The sequence below is a fragment of the Phyllobates terribilis genome, unplaced genomic scaffold, assembly GCF_046119375.1.
Source record: "Phyllobates terribilis strain yellow unplaced genomic scaffold, ASM4611937v1 Scaffold_1__5_contigs__length_1240528914, whole genome shotgun sequence".
Taxonomy (NCBI): domain Eukaryota; kingdom Metazoa; phylum Chordata; class Amphibia; order Anura; family Dendrobatidae; genus Phyllobates; species Phyllobates terribilis.
This window is the reverse complement of record NW_027362761.1, coordinates 81,952,022-81,973,789: the sequence shown is the minus strand read 5'-3', so window position 1 is coordinate 81,973,789 and position 21,768 is coordinate 81,952,022. Positions and strand designations below refer to the sequence as shown.

The following is a 21,768-nucleotide window of genomic DNA, read 5'->3' as shown; positions in this document are numbered from 1 at the left end:
GATGATTGGTTAAAATCACCCTACCAACCGTTTTAAGCTTTCAAATTACTAATCATGTTTATCTGTATCTTGACTGGAAAATAATTTGGGCTTTGTAGCAGTGTGCAGCACTGATCCTATTAGGCCATCTATAATAAGCTTCACCAGATTTAAAATTAAAAATAATTTTTAGCTGCATCTAGCCCGGAAAATAATTTTGGGGCTCCGAGATGCGCAAGACACATAAGTGCCTTCTTGCTGCACTACCTGCAGCATGACCCTCATATTGTCAGAATTCGAAGTAATCATGACTACTGGGTTGCCACACTCTTAGATCCCCCAATCTTTTCGATCAACCTTTTCATTTTAATAAAGACCAAAAAAATGGTCATTTTTGAAATTATAAGCATTAGCAGGTTGTTAGAAACTGAAATCAAACAGTTTTCAACTCAAAACTTTATTCTAGGTGATGTTACATTTTCACATAGGACCCCTTGTTCGAAAGGAGCTTCTGAACTCTCTCGTCCATTGAATTTGTCAGGTTTTGGATGGTTTCTGCTTCAATTGTTTTGCATGAGGACAGAATACCCTCCCAGAGCTGTTGCTTAGATGTGAACTGCCTCCCGCCATCATAGACACTCCTTTTAATGATGCTCCAAAGGTTCTGAATGGGGTAGAGGTCAGGGGAGCATGGGGGTCACACCATAAGTTTGTCCCCTTTTATGCCCATATCAGCCAGAGATGCAGATGTTTTATGTGCAGCATGAGATGGTGCATTATCATGCAGAAAAATGATCTTGCTGTGAAATACACGGTTCTTCTTCTTGAACCATGGCAGGAAGTGCTGTTTGAGAAAATCCACATACATTATGGAGTTCATCTTTAGCGCCTTCAGGGATCCTAAAGGGGCCGACAATCTCTCTCCCCATGATTCCAGCCCAAAACATTACTCCACCTCCTCCTTGTTGGCGCTGTAGCCGTGTTTGCGTGGGGTGTCAATCAACCAGCCATCCTCCACTCCATTCATCTGGACCATCGAGCGCTGCTCAGCACTCATCCGTGAACAAAACAGTTTTGAAATCAGTCTTCATGTAATGTTTGGCCCACTGGAGCCGTTTCTGCTTGTGTGAAGTGGATAGAGGAGGTAGACAGGATGGCGTATGCACAGCTGCAAACCTCTGAAGGACCCTGCATCTTGTTGTTCGGGGGACGTTGGAGGCACAAGCAGCTTCAAAAACTTGTCTGCTGCTATGACAAGGCTTTTTTGCCGCTGCTCTTTCAACCTGACGTAATTGCCTGTGGAAAGAGTCCTCAATTTGCCCTTATCAGCACGCACACGTGTGTACTGTGAATCAGCTACATACTTCTTGATTGCCAAGACACTTCATCCTGATCATCGCACAATGTTGATTGTAGTCATGCCTTGACCTAAACACTCCACAATTTGTTGCTTCTCAGCAGCCGACACATCCTTTTTCTTTCCCATTTTGGCAGAAAATGTAGGCTGCTTAATAATGTGAGAGAGCCTTCTTAAGTAGTCTTGCCTTTCATTGGACACACCTGCCAAACTAATTAGCACAGGTGTCTGCAATTGCTTACAGTGATATAAAGAGCCCTGACACACATCACCATCAATGAGTTTAACTGACAAACAAACAAATTCTTCCCTTATCACTCCTAAACACTTTTTGCATAATAATTTGGAACGCGGTGTACATGTGCTTTTCCACAAAACACCAGTGGTTCACGTAGTGAATCTTACAGTTCTAACTTGCCAACCGTGGTCTGTATGGAATTGTTCAATAAAGGGCCCAAAATTAAGATAACATAGATGGGAGAGGTCTCTATGAATAGGAATTCCTAAGTATTTGATACCCTGTGAGGGCCAGGCAAAGGGAAAGTTGGACTGGATGGAATCCTATATGGATTTAGGGAGGGAGACATCGAGGGCCTCAGACTTCGCTGCATTGATTTTAAAATTTTACCATGTAACAAAGTGATCTATTTCAGCCATAACAGCAGGGATGGATATATGTGATTGAGTGATATATACTAGGACATCATCAGCAAATAGAGAGCACTTGTACTCGGTGCCTCCCACCTCAATCCACCTAATATTGGGGTTATGGCGAATTGATGAGAGCAGGTGCTCCGTCACTAGGATGTATAAGAGAGGGGACAGAGGACATCCCTGCCTTGTCCCATTGGTGATTGTGAAAGGTGATGAAAATGTTCTGACGCACCCCCTGGGCCTTGGGACACCCGGAGCCGGACCCTTTTTGGTGGATGCTGGTGGTTGTAGTCTTCGTGGCGGCGATCCGGTTCCGTGGCTCAGGGCGGTCAAACCAGTGGCGGAACTATTTATGTGGTTTTGATGTTTAAATGTCCGACTACGCCACCCGTGGATTGCGGTCAGAGTGAACCGCCGCTACAGGGCAGACCGCTAAGGCTGGTGTTGTGGGTGCAGCAGAGCGTAGCATAACTCCCCACGGGAGGAGTATAGCCTCAGGGCAGTGTATGCGGAGGATGGGGGTGATGGTGCAGGGCAGCAGCAGTAACGACACGGAGTCAGTGATGCAGTTCAGGGCCTTTACTCACAGTTCTTATTATCCAGACCACGTCTGCAGGTAACGGCTGCCCACGTCGTACTGTGCTCACCAGGTGAGGGGCTCAGACAACTCCCAGAAAACTTTGGAGCGCTTCACAGGACCCCCTTTGTGTGTCCTTTGTCTGGCCTTTCTTACCAACACTTCTGTCCGGCTGCCTCGGGCCTCCTCTTGGTAAACTTGGCGCCAGTTTCCCTGACCCTATGTGGTGCCTTCCTAGCGGGTGGAGCAAAGGGCTGCGCCACATAAAATGTCAGAGCCTCCGGTTTCTAGCTGAGGGTCATTTCCTGCCTCCACTAGTTCGGGGACCGGTCTCCCCCTTTGGCCTGACCCCTCCACGCAGGTGGATTCGGGCGTGCGGTGGCGACTCGCCCGTCCGCACCCCTGGGATCACTTCATTCCTCGTTCCTGGAGCCTTCTCCGCTCCTCTTCCTTCCTTCTCCCTCTTGCAGGCCTGGGCCTCTGTTACTAGGCCCGCCTCCGGAGCAGAGCTCATGCAGAGCCCCTGCTCCCTGCCACTTCTGCTCAGACTTCTCTGCACTGAACTAAGATGGTGCCCACCTTTTATACTCCCTTCTCAATGCACCCAGGAACTGCTTCCTCCCTGCTCCTGCACTGCAGGGTTCCCCTTCCTCAGTGTTCCCTCCCCCCACTCCAGCCAGGGACAGGGACTGTCGTGCCCATCTCAGGGGCATATTGGTCGCCCTGCCCCACGGCAATGTGGTGTAATGCATGCAGGTGTCGGGTCCTGATCCACACTCCATCCTTATCTGAGAGTGAGATATCACACCTCTGGGTGAGGTGCAATACGTCTGTAGCAACCGAGCCCTCGGTGCTACAGTTCCATTTATCTTCAGCCTAGGTGACGTATTGTGATACAGGGCCGTGATTTTGGCTATAAAAGGGTCCCCTAGACCCCTACCCCAAGCTTTTTAAGAGAATCATATATGGCGTGCCAGGAGACTCTATGGAATGCTTTCTCAGCATCCAACGAGAGTATCTACTTACAAATTTTTAACTGCATCTAGCCCAGGAAATACTTTGTGCCTAGTAGCAGTGTCTGCTAGTCAGCGGATTATCCCGGCTGTTAAGCAAGCTACACCACCTGTAGTTTGGACACTTAATTTTTTCAAAGGAAATGCTTCGGGACCACGGGATACTCAGTGAAGAGCATCAGGAGGCACCCCAAGGCATAGGGGCTGGGACTGGCACTAGGATGCCTTGCGGTGGACAGCCGAGCTCGATCCTTATAAAAGCTTTTTAACTGCAGCAGCTTTAGTGGACGCTACTGGAGCTGGAATTACGCGGCTGCTGGCATGAGACTTGCCCTCCAATAGATCCTTGTAAATGGATTTAAAGTGTATTCATTCAAATTAGAGGGACAATTTAAATTAAAAAGCTTAGAGCTGCCTCCACCACAGGGGGGCTCTCTCAACCCACCAGCGGACAGGCACCAGTATTGGGAGAGGGGGGCTGGCTGTCAGGGTTCACCGTGGCTCTGGCACAAACCCGGCGACACGGAGGTGGCACGGGCAGGAGCGGACTGGCCGTCTCGGCTTCTCACTTTTTGGATTTTAGAAGGGCATGACATGCCTATATCTGTGTCTCCCCCTCCTTTTACTCCTCCACCTCTTTTCTTTTCGCATGACTATATGTACTTGTCACTTTTCCATGTGTTAGTTGTGTCTTCTGAGCAGTTTGTCAGCTTTTGGACACCTTTGAAGGTGTTTTCTATGTGTTTCTATGTGTTTTTGTTTGCCTGCCATTGGTTTTAACGGTGTTCGAAGGTGTTCGACAAACAGTTCGACGAACACACGGGTGTTCGACGAACCGAACCGAACTTGAACACTATGGGGGTGGCTCAACACTAGTCATGACTTGTGCATCCAGGCACAGAACTTTTCCAGGTCTCCTCAAAGCTCTAAGTCCCAGCCAGAGAGGCTTGAGGATTTCAGCGTGAGTTATGGCGATCTGAAGATACGTGAGGCTTGAACTGGTGACAGTGAGGAGTGAAGGGGCTGAAGAGGTGAACGGTAAGCTGAGTATAAGTATTTTTTTTTATTCTTTACATTTTACATTTATTATGCTCTGGGGTCTGGTGTACAGTGTCCATTTTAGGACATGATCAGATATCAAAATCAAACATCAGAATAATGTCAGTTTGAGTCTAAATACCGTGTCTGAGAACTGGTTCTGACGAGTGACTCTGACGAGTGACTCTGACAACTGTAATAAAAAAAAAAAAAGTAACTGTTTGCTGATGGGACTTGAACCCAAAATTTTGTGTCCCAAAGCCAGTGCACTAACCACTGAGCCATAAACTCAGTTGTAAAAACTTAGGAGTTCTATTTGGTTATATGATCTTCAGTGCAAACTTGTCTAAAACTCATTGGGACTTATGCACAGACTGCAAGCAAGCCAAATTCAAATTATGTTTGATTTTGATGTGTGAGTCTGATGTGTGACTTTCTTCAAACATCAGAATCAGAATCACAATGACTTTTAGTCACCCTGAGTATTTTCATGGTTGATCTCATAAGACAAGAAAAGCTATCAGCTAGTATCACTTGACTGGATAGCTTAATGGTAAGGCATCAGTCTCTGAAGCTGTAGTGTTAGAGTTCAAATCCTGATAAAAAAATATATATATATATATTATTCCTATTATGGCTATTAAGCACAACAACTACAGGGGTGTTTTACTTTTAATATCGGACAGTCTGATTGTCATCCTGATGTGTTAAGAGTTTCAGACACGCTGTCTATTTGCATGGTAAATTACATAGCAAAAGTAAATAGGGAGTTTGCAGCCAGTACTTGGGTGGATGGAAATAAAAATTTACAATAAAGACATTTTATCATTAGACCCCTTTAAGAAATTATGAAAATATAAAGTCACTTGGAAATAGATATGTAGTAAATTATTGCCTCCCAATTTACTTTGGCCATGTAATTTACCATGCAAATAGACAGCGTGTCTGAAACTCTTAACTCATCAGGATGACAATCAGAGTGACAGATATTAAAAGTAAAACACCCCTGTAGTTTGTGTGCTAAATAGTCTTTAAAAAAAAAAAAAAAAAAAAAAAATCTTTTTCCTATCAGGATTTGAACTCTAACACTGTAGTTTCAGAGACTGATGCCTTACCATTAAGCTATCCAATCAAGTGTTACTTACTGATAGCTTTGCTTGTCTTATGAGATCAACCATGAAAATACTCGGTGATTAAAAGCAAATTATTTTTTTTTTTTTTATTATTACAGTTGTCAAAGTCACTTGTCAGAATCACTTATCAAAATCAGTTTTCAGACAGGGTATTTAGCCTCAAACTGAAATCATTCTGATGTTTGATTTTGATAGCTCTACATGTTCTAAAATGGACACTGTACTGGTGAAACTTCAAAGCATAATAAGGAACATTACAATTGCAGAAAATAACTTTCTATCCCTATCGACTTTCATTTGAAGATCGTCGCAAACAAATTCTAATTTTTGCCTGTTAAGCTCATCTCTAATCGGCACAATAGGTGGACTACAGCCCTCCTGCATGTGTCAAGCCTCTTTAATGTACAAGCAAATGGATGACTGTGCTTGGTACTGCTGCTCATTCCATGAACTTGAATAGGACTAGCTGCTGTGCTTGTTCATGCTTGAAGGAGCATATTTTTTTGAGCTAATTTATGGTGTTCCCTGAAGTGAGTCCCACACTAAGCAAACATATATACAGTACAGACCAAAAGTTTGGACACACCTTCTCATTTAAAGATTTTTCTGTATTTTCATGACTTTGAAAATTGTACATTCACACTGAAGGCATCAAAACTATGAATTAACACATGTGGAAGTATATAGCTAACAAAAAAGTGTGAAACAACTGAAAATATTTCTTATATTCTAGGTTCTTCAAAGTAGCCACCTTTTGCTTTGATGACTGTTTTGTACACTCTTGGCATTCTCTTGATGAGCTTCAAGAGGTAGTCACCGGAAATGGTTTTCACTTCACAGGTGTGCCCTGTCAGGTTTAATAAGTGGGATTTCTTGCCTTATAAATGGGGTTGGGACCATCAGTTGTGTTGTGCAGAAGTCTGGGGAATACACAGCTGATAGTCCTACTGAATAGACCGTTAGAATTTGTATTATGGCAAGAAAAAAGCAGCTAAGTAAAGATCAACGAGTGGCCATCATTACTTTAAGAAATGAAGGTCAGTCAGTCTGAAAAATTGGGCAAACTTTGAAAGTGTCCCCAAGTGCAGTTGCAAAAACCATCAAGCGATACAAAGAAACTGGCTCACATGAGGACCGCCCCAGGAAAGTAAGACCAAGAGTCTCTTCTGCTTCTGAGGATAAGTTTATCCAAGTCACCAGCCTCAGAAATCGCAGGTTAACAGCAGCTCAGATTAGAGATCAGGTCAATGCCACACAGAGTTCTAGCAGCAGACACATCTCTACAACAACTGTTAAGAGGAGACTTTGTGCAGCTGCCCTTCATGGTAAAATAGCTGCTAGGAAACCACTGCTAAGGACAGGCAACAAGCAGAAGAGACTTGTTTGGGTTAAAGAACACAATGAATGGACATTAGACCAGTGGAAATCTATGCTTTGGTCTGATGAGTCCAAATTTGAGATCTTTGGTTCCAACCACCGTGTCTTTGTGCGACGCAGAAAAGGTGAACGGATGGACTCTACATGCCTGGTTCCCACAGTGAAGCATGGAGGAGGAGGTGTGATGGTGTGGGGGTGTTTTGCTGGTGACACTGTTGGGGATTTATTCAAAATTGAAGGCATACTGAACCAGCATGGCTACCACAGCATCTTGCAGCGGCATGCTATTCCATCCGGTTTGCGTTTAGTTTGACCATCATTCATTTTTCAACAGAACAATGACCCCAAACACACCTCCAGGCTGTGTAAGGGCTATTTGACCAAGAAGGAGAGTGATGGGGTGCTACGCCAGATGACCTGGCCTCCACTGTCATTAGACCTGAACCCAATCGAGATGGTTTGGGGTGAGCTGTACCGCAGAGTGAAGGCAAAAGGGCCAACAAGTGCTAAGCATCTCTGGGAACTCCTTCAAGATTGTTGGAAGACCATTTCCGGTGACTACCTCTTGAAGCTCATCAAGAGAATGCCAAGAGTGTGCAAAGCAGTCATCAAAGCAAATGGTGGCTACTTCGAAGAACCTAGAATATAAGACATATTTTCAGTTGTTTCACACTTTTTTGTTAAGTATATAATTCCACATGTGTTAATTCATAGTTTTGATGCCTTCAGTGTGAATGTACAATTTTCATAGTCATGAAAATACAGAAAAATCTTTAAATGAGAAGGTGTGTCCAAACGTTTGGTCTGTACTGTATCTGTCCAAAAAACTGAACTCACAAGCATATATATTGTAATAAAAACCTTCTTGGACTTAACTTGCAGATTTCCTGTGCAAATTCATCTGCCTCGTCTCAATTTGACCTTTAGGTGACCATATCACTGATCCAGCAACAGGTGCTGTATAGATATGAAAACAACATTCTACTATGGCGGAATATAGCTTGAAAATTTTAATTGAATTAATAAAATATCATTTGTAAAAAAATGACACTTTTATCGGTGATTGGGTTCTTAAAGTGACCATAGTCATATGATACCTGTTGTCCTCCTGTTTGCATATGTCAGTTTTGTCTGACCCCTCTATACACATGCAAGCTTAGATTGGCAGAGTATAGAATAATTGGTTACCAGGCACTGACATGAAATTGTGAATGCTTCGCTCTGAAATCAGAGGAAACCACCTACTGATATCTTCTGTCCATACTAGCCTACATCTTTTTGTCTGCTAACCTATGATAGCTATTATTTATTAATCTGATGTGATGTTTATTACATGTTCCTTTTTTCTAGGTTACTGAATCGCCAAAAGGAGTAAGGCTGTTTGAAGAGCTTCCTGGAGACAGAGTTAATGTTGCTGTTCAAGTTCGTGGTGGTCCCTCACGTCATGAAAGCTCTAGCTGGGTTATGGTGAGCTCTGAGAAATAGAACATATACAGAGGAACCAGTTCAATGGCATTGTAATAATATGAGTGATATAATGTGACAATATATGTAACAAAGACAAATCATCTTTTCTTTAGATAAAGCCATTGACAAAAGAAGATGAAGGAACTTACCAATGTCATGCAACTAATATGGTTGGAGATTCCTTTGCTGAAGGGTCAATCAAGGTTTCACAACATGGCATGCGCAGAATGAAGAAGAACCATCATTCCAGCTCTGAGGTCACTGTTTAATCAGGTAATAGCCTACTATTACAGCAGGTGAAATAAGTATTGAACACATCACAGATTTTCTAAGTAAATATGTTTCTAAAGGTACTATTGACATGAAATTCTCACCAGATGTCAGTAACAACCCATCCAATCAATAAAAGCTAAGAAATCAAACCATAGATGTCCATAAATTACAGTGGGGAAAATAAGTATTTAGTCAGCCCACAATTGTGCAAGTTCTCCCACTTTAAAAGATGAGAGAGGCCTGTAATTGACATCATAGGTAGACCTCAACTATGAGAGACAAAATGAAAAAACAAATCCTGAAAATCACATTGTCTGATTTGGAAAGAATTTTTTTTCAAATTTTGGTGGAAAATAAGTATTAGGTCAATTGCAAACAAGCAAGACCTGTAACTTCTTCTTTAAGAGGCTCCTCTGTCCTCCACTCATTACTTGTAGTACTGGCACCTGTTTGAACTTGTTATCAATATAAAAGACACCTGTCCACAACCTCAAACAGTCACACTCCAAACTCCACTATGGTGAAGACCAAAGTACTGTCGAAGGACACCAGAAGGAAAATTGTAGCCCTGCACCAGGCTGGAAAGACTGAATCTGCGATAGGCAAGCAGCTTGGTGTGAAGAAATCAACTGTGGAAGCAATAATTAGAAAATGGAAGACATATAAGACCACTGATATTCTCCCTCGATCTAGGGCTCCACACAAGATCTCACCCCGTGGGGTCAAAATGATCTCAAGAACGGTGAGCAAAAATCCCAGAACTACACAGGGGGACCTAGTGAATGACCTGCAGAGAGCTGGGACCAACGTTACACAGGCTACCATCAGTAACACACTACGCCACCAAGGACTCAGCTCCTGCAGTGCCAGACATGTCCCCCTGCTTAAACCATTACATGTCCGGGCCCGTCTGAAGTTTGCTAGAGAGTATTTGGATGATCCAGAAGAGTATTGGGAGAATGTCATATGGTCAGATGAAACCAACGTAGAACTGTTTGGTAATAACACAACACTGCATGTTTGGAGTAGAAAGAATGCTGAGTTGCATCCAAAGAACACCATACCTACTGCTAAGCATGGGGGTGGCAACATCATTCTTTGGGGCTGTTTCTCTGCCAAGGGACCAGGACGACTGATCCGTGTACATGAAAGAATGAATGGGGCCATGTATTGTGAGATTTTGAGTGCAAACCTCCTTCCATCAGCAAGGGCATTGAAACGTGGCTGGGTCTTTCAGCATGACAGTGGCTTCGTAAGAAGCATTTCAAGGTCCTGGAATGGCCTAGCCAGTCTCCAGATCTAAACCCTATAGAAAACCTTTGGAGAGAGTTGAAAGTCCGTGTTGCCCAGCTACAGCCCCAAAACTAGAGGAGATCTGCATGGAGGAATGGGCCACAGTGTGTGCCAACCTTGTGAAAACTTACAGAAAACGTTTGACCTCTGTCATTGCCAACAAAGGATATATAACAAAGTATTGAGATGAACTTTTGTAATAGACCAAATACTTATTTTTCACCAAAATTTAAAAAAAATGTCTTTCCAAATCAGACAATGTGATTTTCAGGATTTGTTTTCTCATTTTGTCTCTCATAGTTGAGGTCTACCTATGATGTCAATTACAGACCTCTCATCTTTTTAAGTGGGAGAACTTGCACAATTGGTGGCTGACTAAATACTTTTTTTCCCCACTGTAAGTTATGTGTAATAACGAGAAATGAGTATTGAATACATGAAGAAAGGGCGGTGCAAAAAGCCATGGAAAGTCATAACCCCAGCTGAAATCTATCAATAATTTAAAAGCAATCTTACTACTTAGTGAAAAATATTATCAGCTGGCTCAACTGATGGCCAATAAAAAAAGTGTCTGATTACCAAGTTGCCACTAAAGAAACATCTCATGATGAATGAAACCAGTGAGCTGTCTCTCTAGACTTTTGCAACCTTATTGCTGAAAAACATACTGAAAACATATCAATGGCATTGGTTACAGAGGAATTTCTTAACTACTAGAGGTTCCAATCAGCACTGTTGGGGCCATAATCTGGAAGTGGAAAGAACATCATTTCACCATAAACTGGACACAGCAAAGTGCAAGCTTTCAGAAAGAGGAGTGAAAAGAATTATCAGAAGAGTTGTCCAAGAGCCAATGACCATCTACGGAGAGCTACAGAAAGACCTGCAATCAGCAGGTACATTTTTTCAAAGAAAGCAATAAGTAATGCACTTAACCTCTATAGTCTGTATGCACTCTCACCATGCAAAGCTGCATTGTTGAACAAAAAGCATGTTCAAGTGCATTAAATGTTTGCTCAACAACATTTAGGCAAGCCTGTGAAACACTGGGATAATATAGTCTGGTCAGATGAAACCAAAATTGAAATCTTTGGATGCCATAACACACACCATGTTTGGAGGCAAAAGGCAGTGCAAGTCACCCCAAAAACACTATACCAACAGTGAAGTTTGGAGGTGGGAACATAATGGTGGGGGGCTGTTTTTCAGCATACAGCACTGGAAAACTTCCTGCAATTGAAGGAAGGATGAATGGACAAATGTACCGACACATTTTTTATAAAAATCTTCTGCCATCTAACAGGATGATGAAGATGAATCGAGGGTGGACATTTCAGCAAGGCTATGATCTCAAACACACAGCCAAGGAAACACTGAATTGGTTTCAGAGAAAGAAAATAAAGCTGCTAGAATGGCCCAGCCAATCTATTGAGCTGAATCCAATAGAAAATTTATGGAAGGAATTAAAGCTCAGAGTTCATAGAAGGAGCCAACAGAACCTTCAGGATTTGAAGAGTTTGTGTGGAAGAATGGGACAAAATCACACCTGAGCAATGTATGCGACTAGTTTCTCCATACAGGAGGCGTCTTGAATCTGTCATCACCAACAAAGGATTTTGTATGAAGTATTAATTACATTTCTGTAAGCATGTTCAATGCTTTTTCCATGTGTTATTTCTCATTCTTACACACAACTTAATCTATGGTTTAATTTCTTTGCCTGTGTGAACTGTATGGGTTGTTAAGGACATCTGGTGAGAATTTCATGTCAGTAGCACCTGTAAAAATATATTTACTTAGAAAATTGGTGAGGTGTTCAATACTTATTATACCCGCTGTATATGCAATACAGTAGTAGTAGTAGTTCTGTCCATAAACTGCTGAAGATTTTGCTGGAATGACATTGTACATTTTTATACATTAAAGAAGCACTCACATTAACTTTTTTCACTTAATCTGTGTATGTAGTGTAGTGTCAGTGTGTTATTATACTCGCCTAACACAGTCTTCTCCGGGATCAAGCACCATTCCTGGACTCTTCTGCGTGACATCCCTGCTTTTCAGACTCTCCCATTCACACTTGGGTCTATGAGTGAGACGAAAGTCTCTTTTACAGAGTAAGCCTATGGAGCCTTGTTCTTATGCTCCATATGCTTACATTTTATATTCTAAGTATATTAGCACAATGACATTACACTACATACACAGATTGAGTGAAAAACTAACTTTATGGTAGTGCTGATTGAAGCAGAAACTTGCTTTTCTGCTTCTAATAGTAACTTAAGATAACATTTTAATTTCTGCCAAATACAACCTTCCAGAAGTGATCGAAGTGTGGTCATGTGTTATCAAATGTTTCCTGTAGTTTTAAAAACTTAAAGGGAATCTGTCACCACGTTGGAGTTATCAGACCTCAGACCTCTACTATGGGCATACAGGGTATAGAAAATTAAATCTATACATACCTGTATGGCCCATGGTAGAGGTGTGAATGCAGAGAAAAGTGCTTTAAACAATTCCATTTTGTACAGTCTTGGCGTCCGGGGGACGCCAAGCAATCCCCGCCAATGTGCTTATTATTCCCCTAAATCCCCCCCCTATATGCTTAATTATCTTATTCCCCCCCCCCCCCGCAGGTCACAGGGCCCTGTGACGTGCACTGTGCTCCCTGACTTCCCGGGCATGCACAAAGCGCCACTCACATAGAGCGCGTTTTGCTCCATCCCAGCTCTGTCCTATTGCGCAGGTGCCGGGAAGTGACATTGACTCCCCGGCGCCTGTACAATAGAAACCTGCGGCTCACAGCACAGACAGACGTGGCCGGGACGAAGTAGAGCGCGCTCTATGTGAGCGCCGCTTTGCGCATGCCCGGGAAGTCAGGGAGCTCAGTGCACGTCACAGGGCCCTGTGATGTGCAGGGAAAGGTGGGGTATATGATAATTAAGCATATAGGTGGGGATTTGGGGGAATAATAAGCACATAGGTGGGGATTTCATCCCGTCCCCCGAACGCCAAGACTGTACAAAATAGAATTGATTAAAGCGCTTTTCTCTGCAACCAAACCTCTACTATGGATCATACAGGTATGTATAGATTTACTTTTCTATACCCTGTATGCCCATAGTAGAGGTCTGATAACTACAAAGTGGTGAAAGATTCCCTTTAAAGGGGTTTTCCCACTAACAAATTGCATTTTAATCAATAGATCTTGGAATAAAAATAAGTTCCACAATTGGATGTGTTAAAAAAAATGTTCTTGAGCTGAGATAACCTTATAAGACTAAGTGCACATGTAGCGTTTTTGATGCATTTTCGTGGCGTTTTTGGTAATTGGTCTGTCAGTTAATGCAATGTCAATCCTGATGTGCTGTGCACATGATGCAGAAATTTCCGCTCAGGATTGGCATTACGTTTTAAAACGCAGCATGTCCTTTCTATGCAGCGTTTCCTGCCCATTCACTTTAATTGAATCGCAGCAAATCCGCAGGTATAATATTATATATGAGCTGTTAATAGCCGGGAAACATGTTTGCTTAAAAATTAAAAAATTTGCCTATGCTAAAAATAGCAGCTCTCAGCTGCCCCAGAAATTACATGAATGGAAATGCTAATGAAGATTGGGTGTATGGGATTAGCTGACACCTAGCTCTTTTGTTTAGTGATGACAAGGTGTCAATCAGACCCTTTCATTATTAAACCTAATTAAAGTAAAGTAAAGAGTTAAATAAACACATAGACACAGAGCAAACACTTTATTTGAAATACAACAGACACATTTTTAAATTAACCAATATACTCACCTAAGTTCTGACGGTAATCCAAGGGTTAAAGCAATGTCCCACGTTCCTTTTCAAATAACTTTATTTAGCTCCAAAAAGCATTCATTGATGTACAAAAATGCATTAAAAACGCGTCAAAAACGCATAAAAATCGCAGTATAACAGCATGTTTTTTCTGCAGTGTTTGTCTTGCCTAGGAGATGCAGAAACGCTGCAAAAATTTCTGCTCCAAATCCTGAACGTGCACACATACCCTAAATGTGCCCCTTCTATGTACTATGTACTTACCACAGTTCCTGGCCAGGGGAGGACGCAAAAGAGTATACAGACACGACAGCACGAGATCACAGCTGATTCTTTCTGTGAGGTAAAACATGTTTTTAAACAGTCAGGGAATGTTTTACCTCTCAGAAACAATCAGCTGTGATCCCATGCTGTCCTGTCTGTATACTCTCTTTTTCTTCCTCTGCTGCCCAGGAGCTGTGGTATGATCAGACCATGTTTCTGTATGGTCAGACACAGCCATTACACAGCACATAGCAGGGGCACAGTTATAAGATTATCTCAGCACAGGAACATTTTTTTCAGCATCCAATTGTGGAACTTGTTTTATTCCAAGAGCTATTATTTAAAATGTACTTTGTTTGTGGGATGATGTTGTAGATTCCCAGCTTGCCAAATGTGCAATATTTGATTTAACTTTGTGCCATTAACCAATCGCTAAGTAATCCATTTGAGCCAATGTAGTGGTATTAACAATATAACCGCAATTTAAAGCCTAGAAGAGGAAAAGTGATAATTTACATCACTGACATTCATCAAAGTATATGAAATATAGGACTTTCTTTGTCTTTGCAACTTTATAATTAAAATAAACTGAATTCATGTATTAAAGTAGATAAGTGGATCTGCATACTTTATTGAATAAATGTCTTAAACCTTATGAGATTGTTGTTCTTACTTTGAAAAGCCATCTCAGAATAACTTGTAGATTGCTTTGAGCTCATGAGTCCAAGTGTATTCAGTCTAGATTCTCCAGCCTGCCTGACAGCTGCAGTTTGTAACGATCAGTGCAAGATCTCAGCAGCAGTGTGGAGGGACACTGAGGAACTGTCAGTCATGCTAGGTGGGCGGAAATTGAGTTTTGCTTATGAATACACTTGGACTCATGAGCTCTTTCTGGACTCAAATTTACAAATACTGTCATGGCCGAAAGTGTTGGCACCCTTGAAATTGTTGCAATTACAGTATGGCCACCACAGCCCCCTTTACAGTATGATGTCTCCACAGCCCCCAGTATAATGTCCCCCACAGCTCCCTATACAATATGATGCCCCTTATACTATAGGTTTATAAAGCAATTCTGGTGGGTTTTCAAAGCAAGTACATTAGCCCCATTAGATCTGGAAGATCTAGTTAAATTAAAATTGAAGTAATTTTTATTGTGAAATATGATGACAGACCTCAGGTCTTTGTATGCTATTCAGACAGATATTACCTTTACATAGTATTGCAGTATGTCAGTGTCTCAGTTTTTTTCTCTAGATATATTTGTATTCAGATTGTATGTATTCAATATCAATGCTATCTGTTCTCGGTCTTCTTTTTATATTCCTACTTCTAGCAATCCTCTTATTTATTTTTAAGAATCATTCTAATATTCCCCCCATATCTCTATGTAACTTAGGTGTACTGCTGTTTTCTCTGTTGCCCTCCTGACCAGCGTCCCATATGGCACGAAAGCTTGCTATTGTAATTATTTTTTGTTTGCCAATAAAGGGTCTGACTGGCAAAATATCAGCAACACAAAAGTAGGCAATTCTTCCTGCAGTCATTGAAGGGCACTCCTGAGTCATTTAGTAGCAACAGAAAAGTTAGTGTAGACAATGGCAGAGGTCACCTTGCTCTAAATTTAATCTACTATATGTATCAAATAGAGGGCACAGAACTCATCACTGCAGTTCAACACGTTTATTTCAACAGCGGCATACAGATGAAGGCTAGTGTGGCGGAGGTCAACTTACATTGCTAACCAATGTTTGCATGCTGCTGTTGGGATAAAGTTATTGAACTGCAGTCCTAAATGTGGGACTCTTTAGTAGATACATGCTTCTAAAGGGACTGTTTAGCACCACTATGATTACAATATCTGTGCCTCATTACAGTACCTCTTCCTAGTGCCACCTATTCTGTTTTTCATCTTTTTTATGAAGGGACATAACTAATTTTCTTTTTTTATTTTCCTACAGGACTGAAGAACATCGGATTGTACAACATTTTGATTGCTTATGTATAAGACATGTAGAAATAGTTGTATATCGTTATTATGATGTTTTTGTACAATCTTTTGAATTGAAAAAAGTTTTAATAAAGTTTCATAGCTAAATTTCGTGGTGTCGGGGGACTAAAATTCAGCCCTGGCATTTCAAAGCATACAGGTCTATGCTGTCTCCTCTTCATTCTCCAGATTGGGGTTGCTATTCCTTATTTCACCATGCCTGCAGGAAATCAAGATTTACTGCAAGACCTGTTTCCAATAATACCTCTACATAAGATTTAATAATAATAATACAACAATAATAATATTTCAATATAACGGGCAAATACCAACAGACCATAACACCATATTACTAGCATATACCATAATGATCATTAATCCCAACCACTGTACAAGGACTGATGTTACCACCATATAGTGACCATCAAATGATAATATCATTTTTACACTAGAGCTCTACAGACCATGTATGTGTGTACTGTACAGGTTCTCACCATTGAAGTTCTCAATAATCTCAGTCATTCTTTTTTCTCTTTATTTTCCATTTTCTATCCAGATCGCCATGACCTCTTCTTCCATCCATAACTCTTTCCTGCAAAATGCAACACAGAGGCATATTTGATTTACTGCTTTACCAGCACCCTCCTCATATTCTCTCACTTCTGCACAAACTATATACTGCTGTAACAGTGCACTAGACAGTAATAGTGCCTCCTCTGTTATCTGCATAGTAATAGTACCCTCATTTTTTGCCCCACATAATAACATTGCTTCCTCTGTGCCCCTACACCGAAATAATGTTCCCTTTGCCCTTTCTTATAGTAATAATGCTCCTCTGTACCTTGTTACAGTTACAGTGCCTACAAGTAGTATTCAACCCCCTGCAGATTTAGCTGGTTTGATAAGATGCAAATAAGTTAGAGCCTTCAAACTGCAAACGAGAGTAGGTTTTATGAACAGAAGCATAAATCTTACAAACCAAAAAGTTATGTTGCTCAGTTGAATTTTATTAAATTTTAAACATAAAAGTGTGGGTCAATTATTATACAACCCCTATGTTTAATATTTTGTGGAATAACCCTTGTTTGCAATTACAGCTAATAATCGTCTTTTATAAGACCTGATCAGGCCGGCACAGGTCTGTGGAGTTATCTTGGCCCACTCCTCCATGCAGATCTTCTCCAAGTTATCTAGGTTCTTTGGGTGTCTCATGTGGACTTTATTCTTGAGCTCCTTCCACAAGTTTTCAATTGGGTTAAGGTCAGGAGACTGACTAGGCCACTCCAACACCTTGACTTTTTCCCTCTTGAACCAGGCCTTGCTTTTCTTGGCTGTGTGCTTTGGGTCGTTGTCTTGTTGGAAGATGAAATTACGACCCATCTTAAGATCCTTGATGGAGGAGCGGAGGTTCTTGGCCAAAATCTCCAGGTAGGCCGTGCTATCCATCTTCCCATGGATGCGGACCAGATGGCCAGGCCCCTTGGCTGAGAAACAGCCCCACAGCATGATGCTGCCACCACCATGCTTGACTGTAGGGATGGTATTCTTGGGGTCGTATGCAGTGCCATCCAGTCTCCAAACGTCACGTGTGTGGTTGGCACCAAAGATCTCGATCTTGGTCTCATCAGACCATAGAACCTTGAACCAGTCTGTCTCAGAGTCCTCCAAGTGATCATGAGCAAACTGTAGACGAGCCTTGACATGACGCTTTGAAAGTAAAGGTACCATACAGGCTCGTCTGGAACGGAGACCATTGCGGTGGAGTACGTTACTTATGGTATTGACTGAAACCAATGTCCCCACTGCCATGAGATCTTCCCGGAGCTCCTTCCTTGTTGTCCTTGGGTTAGCCTTGACTCTTCGGACAAGCCTGGCCTCGGCACGGGAGGACACTTTCAAAGGCTGTCCTGGCCGTGGAAGGCTAACAGTAGTTCCATAAGCCTTCCACTTACGGATGATGCTCCCAACAGTGGAGACAGGTAGGCCCAACTCCTTGGAAAGGGTTTTGTACCCCTTGCCAGCCTTGTGACCCTCCACGATCTTGTCTCTGATGGCCTTGGAATGCTCCTTTGTCTTTCCCATGTTGACCATGTCTGAGTGCTGTTCACAAGTTTGGGGAGGGTCTTAAATAGTCAGAAAAGGCTGGCAAAAGATATCTTTAATCCACACATGTGAAGCTCATTATTCTTGGTGCCTGAACTACTTCTTAATACTTTAGGGGGACCAAACAGAATTCTTGTGGTTTGAGGGGTTGAATAATAAATGACACTCTGAATTAACTTTTAAAAAAAAACAAAAAACTTGCTGCAGTGCATTTCCCACTTCCAGGCTGATCTACAGTACAAATGTCACAATGCCAAGTTAATTCCGCATGTGTCAACCAGCTAAATCTGCAGGGGGTTGAATACTACTTGTAGGCACTGTGTATGCCATCCTATACAAATAATGTCCCCCTGTGCCTCCTTATTATAATAATTGCTCTGTGCCTCTTTTAATAATAATTCCCCTTGACCCTTTACAATAATAATGACCCTCCCTTACCCTTTTTAATAATACAAATCTCCCTGTGCTTTCTTATAAGAATTATAATAATAATGTCTCCTGTCCTCCCCCTATAATAATGATTCCTCAGTGTGCCTCCTTATAATAATGCCCTTGAGCATAGGTGCAGGCATGTAAGGGCATACTTCTAAACTTTTTAAGACACGGAGAGGGATATGTATTACGGTACTTACAGTTAATTTGCCCCCTACAAAAGTCTCTTAGTCTCCTTACCCACTATCATGGCCCCCATAGAGTATGATTTCCCAAAATATGTCCCAACATAGAATGATGTTCCCATATTCCTCCACCTGAACAGGTTGATGGCCCCACAAAAGTCCACACAGTGTGAGGGCCACCACAGCCCTCCGCACAGGATGATGGTCACCACTGCCCCCAACACAGCATGATAGTCATCACTGCCCGTCTTACATGGTCACCCCTGCCTCTCCCACACCGTATAATGATTACCACAGTATGATGGTCTCCACAGCCCCCCGTACAGCATGATGGTCACTACTGCCCCCATACGGTATTATGATTCCCCCAGTCACCCACACAGTATTATGGCTCCCCCATTCCCCGATACAGTATTATGGTTCCCCAATTCCCCACACCGTATGATGTGGGGGATTGGGTGAACCATAATATTGTGTGGGGTAGCAATCATACTGTGTGAGGGCCTGTGGAGACAATCATGCTTCGCACAGCCCCAGTATACTATGATGGCCCCCCAATAGAGTATGAGGGTCCACCACAGCCAAAATACAATATGATGGTCCCACAAAAACAGTATGATGATTCCTGAAAAGCCACCACACAGTATAATGGCACCCTATGGCCCCAGAAAAAGTTTGATGGCCCCCCACAACTTAAATATAGTATGAGTCCCCCATATTATGGTCCTTCCACAGCCCCAATACACAGTATGATGGTTCCCCACAGCCCCTCAAACAGTATAATGCTTGCACACAGCCCCAATACAGTATGATGGGCCCCCCATATGTTATTATGGTCCTCCTAGAGGCCCAATACAGTATTATTGGCCTCCCACAGCTTCAATACAGTATAATGGACCTCCCACAGCCCCATTACAGTATGATAGCCCACTACAGCCCTGATACAGCATGTTCAGTCCCCATATATATATTATAGTCCCCCACAGCTCCAATATAGTATGATGGTCCCAAACAGCCCAAATACAGTATGATCACACACGCTATTATGCTCATGACAGCCTACAGAAAAAGAAACCCAAAACGTATACTCACCTTATCCACCCTACCCGTCCACCTTAGTCGCTGACTTTTCTTCTATCCTGTCTTGCAGTGGAAGCGGGCGGTGCAATGCAGTGATCTTTGGGGCCAACCTTCAGCAGGCCACAGGACAGAAGTGTCCTGCAGCCTGCCTGAGTAAGTAACAGAGCACAGAGCCAGCGGCTCCCTGCTCTGGAACAGCTGTTAACAGTACTGGTGTCCCAAGTATGCCGATATTACTAACATTGTTGCAAATGATCCGTACCCATATGGGAACAGTTTTGGGAAGGCTCCTTCTTGTTGCAGCATGACTGTATCCATTACACTGTGTCACATTGCAAACAAGGTCCTTTAAAGGAAAGATTGGGTGAGTTTAATGTGGAATAACTTGATTGTTCCACGCAGAACCCTGAGATCAACCTCATCCAACACCTTAGGGATTAACTAGCGCAGAAATTGTGAGCTAGGCCCTCTTATCCAATACAAGTGTCTGACATCACAAATGCTCTTATGGAAGAGAGAGCAAAATTACCCATATGTGACGCCCAGCTGCGCTTGGTACCACAAATCCTAGAAGGGTGTATTAACGGAATCCTCCACAAGAGGCCCCCATAAACATTCACACATCTCCACCTTCCACCTCAGACAAGCAGAGGGAGCCTGTTAGGGATATAAATAGGGAAGGTGGAGCTAGGCATTTAGTCTGTTGAGAGAGTTCCTGCAGTAGAGAAGCCTGAGCGAGGTCAGCCTGCAGTGGAGCATAGTTCAGACTCAGTTGTAGCTCAAGAAAGTGAGCCTAAGGTGTGCCGACGCCTGTAAGAGCGGTGAAGAGCGGCATGCTGCCATTAGTGTGAGTAGCCTAGTGAGGGCCCGAGCATGGCCGAAGGCGAGTGGAAAGTGAGTAGCAGTGGGGGCAGAGGAGCTTACCCAGCTCACCCCGAAATGTATACTGGACACCGGGTCCGAGCTTACCGGGATCTCTACGACCCAGTAAGGCATAACCGGAATCCCTGGAGAACTACAGGTCCCAGGTTCACCAGAGAGCTGATACATAACAGAGCCAGGAGACACATAGGCCCCGTAAGTTGGGAGCGTGCACTCCAAGAGAAGGCCCCACCACAACGTCAGCCGGTGCAGGACAGAGATAAAGTTAGGCCTAGCTTCAGGCTGGTCAGAAACTTACTACGCAGAGGCAAGTAACAAGAGGCCCTACACCCGCTCATTGGGGAGGATCCTGATATGCACCCTTCACCCTACAGTGCTCCGGGACGTGCCTGAATTTCCATCAGTAAAAGGTACTGAAAGGACTACCGTGTCCGTCCCCGTTCTTGCTCTGACCCGGCTGGGTCTCGCCTGTCCTGCATTCCCCTCTCCGTACGCTGCCCTGAGGCCTAGCTCCACCTGTGGGGAGCTATACCATGGAGCTGCCTTATCACCGGCCTCAGTGGACTGCCGCAGCGCTGGTGATTCTCACCAGAAACCACAGGTGGCGTCACGAACTTTCATAAAATTAACAAACAATCCCCTTTTAAAAGCTGACCCCAGGGTACGGTCCCGGTAGCCGACCACCGCGACATCCCCAAGGCCAGGCAAAGGCCCGGGTACCGAGTAGTCTCCATCCCCCTGGGCTAGTCACATAGACACATTCCAAAATCTAGTAGAAAGCCTTCCCACAAGAATGGACGTGTTTTAGCTGTAAAGGGGGACCAACTCCGTATTATATCCTATAGATTTACAATAGAATATCATAAAA

At 42.9% G+C, this 21,768-nt stretch overlaps 1 protein-coding gene across 1 annotated transcript in view; it reads left to right on the top strand.

Moving 5' to 3' along the window:
- IGFBPL1 (insulin like growth factor binding protein like 1) overlaps positions 1-16,326 on the top strand; it is a 130,732-nt gene extending 114,406 nt beyond the window's left edge. The window contains exons 3-5 of the mRNA XM_073664626.1: positions 8,479-8,595; positions 8,709-8,868; positions 16,190-16,326. Of these exons, the coding sequence (XP_073520727.1) occupies positions 8,479-8,595; positions 8,709-8,864 (273 nt within the window). The 3' untranslated portion in view covers positions 8,865-8,868; positions 16,190-16,326. The remainder of the gene's footprint in view (positions 1-8,478; positions 8,596-8,708; positions 8,869-16,189) is intronic.
- The last annotated feature ends 5,442 nt before the right edge of the window (positions 16,327-21,768 follow it).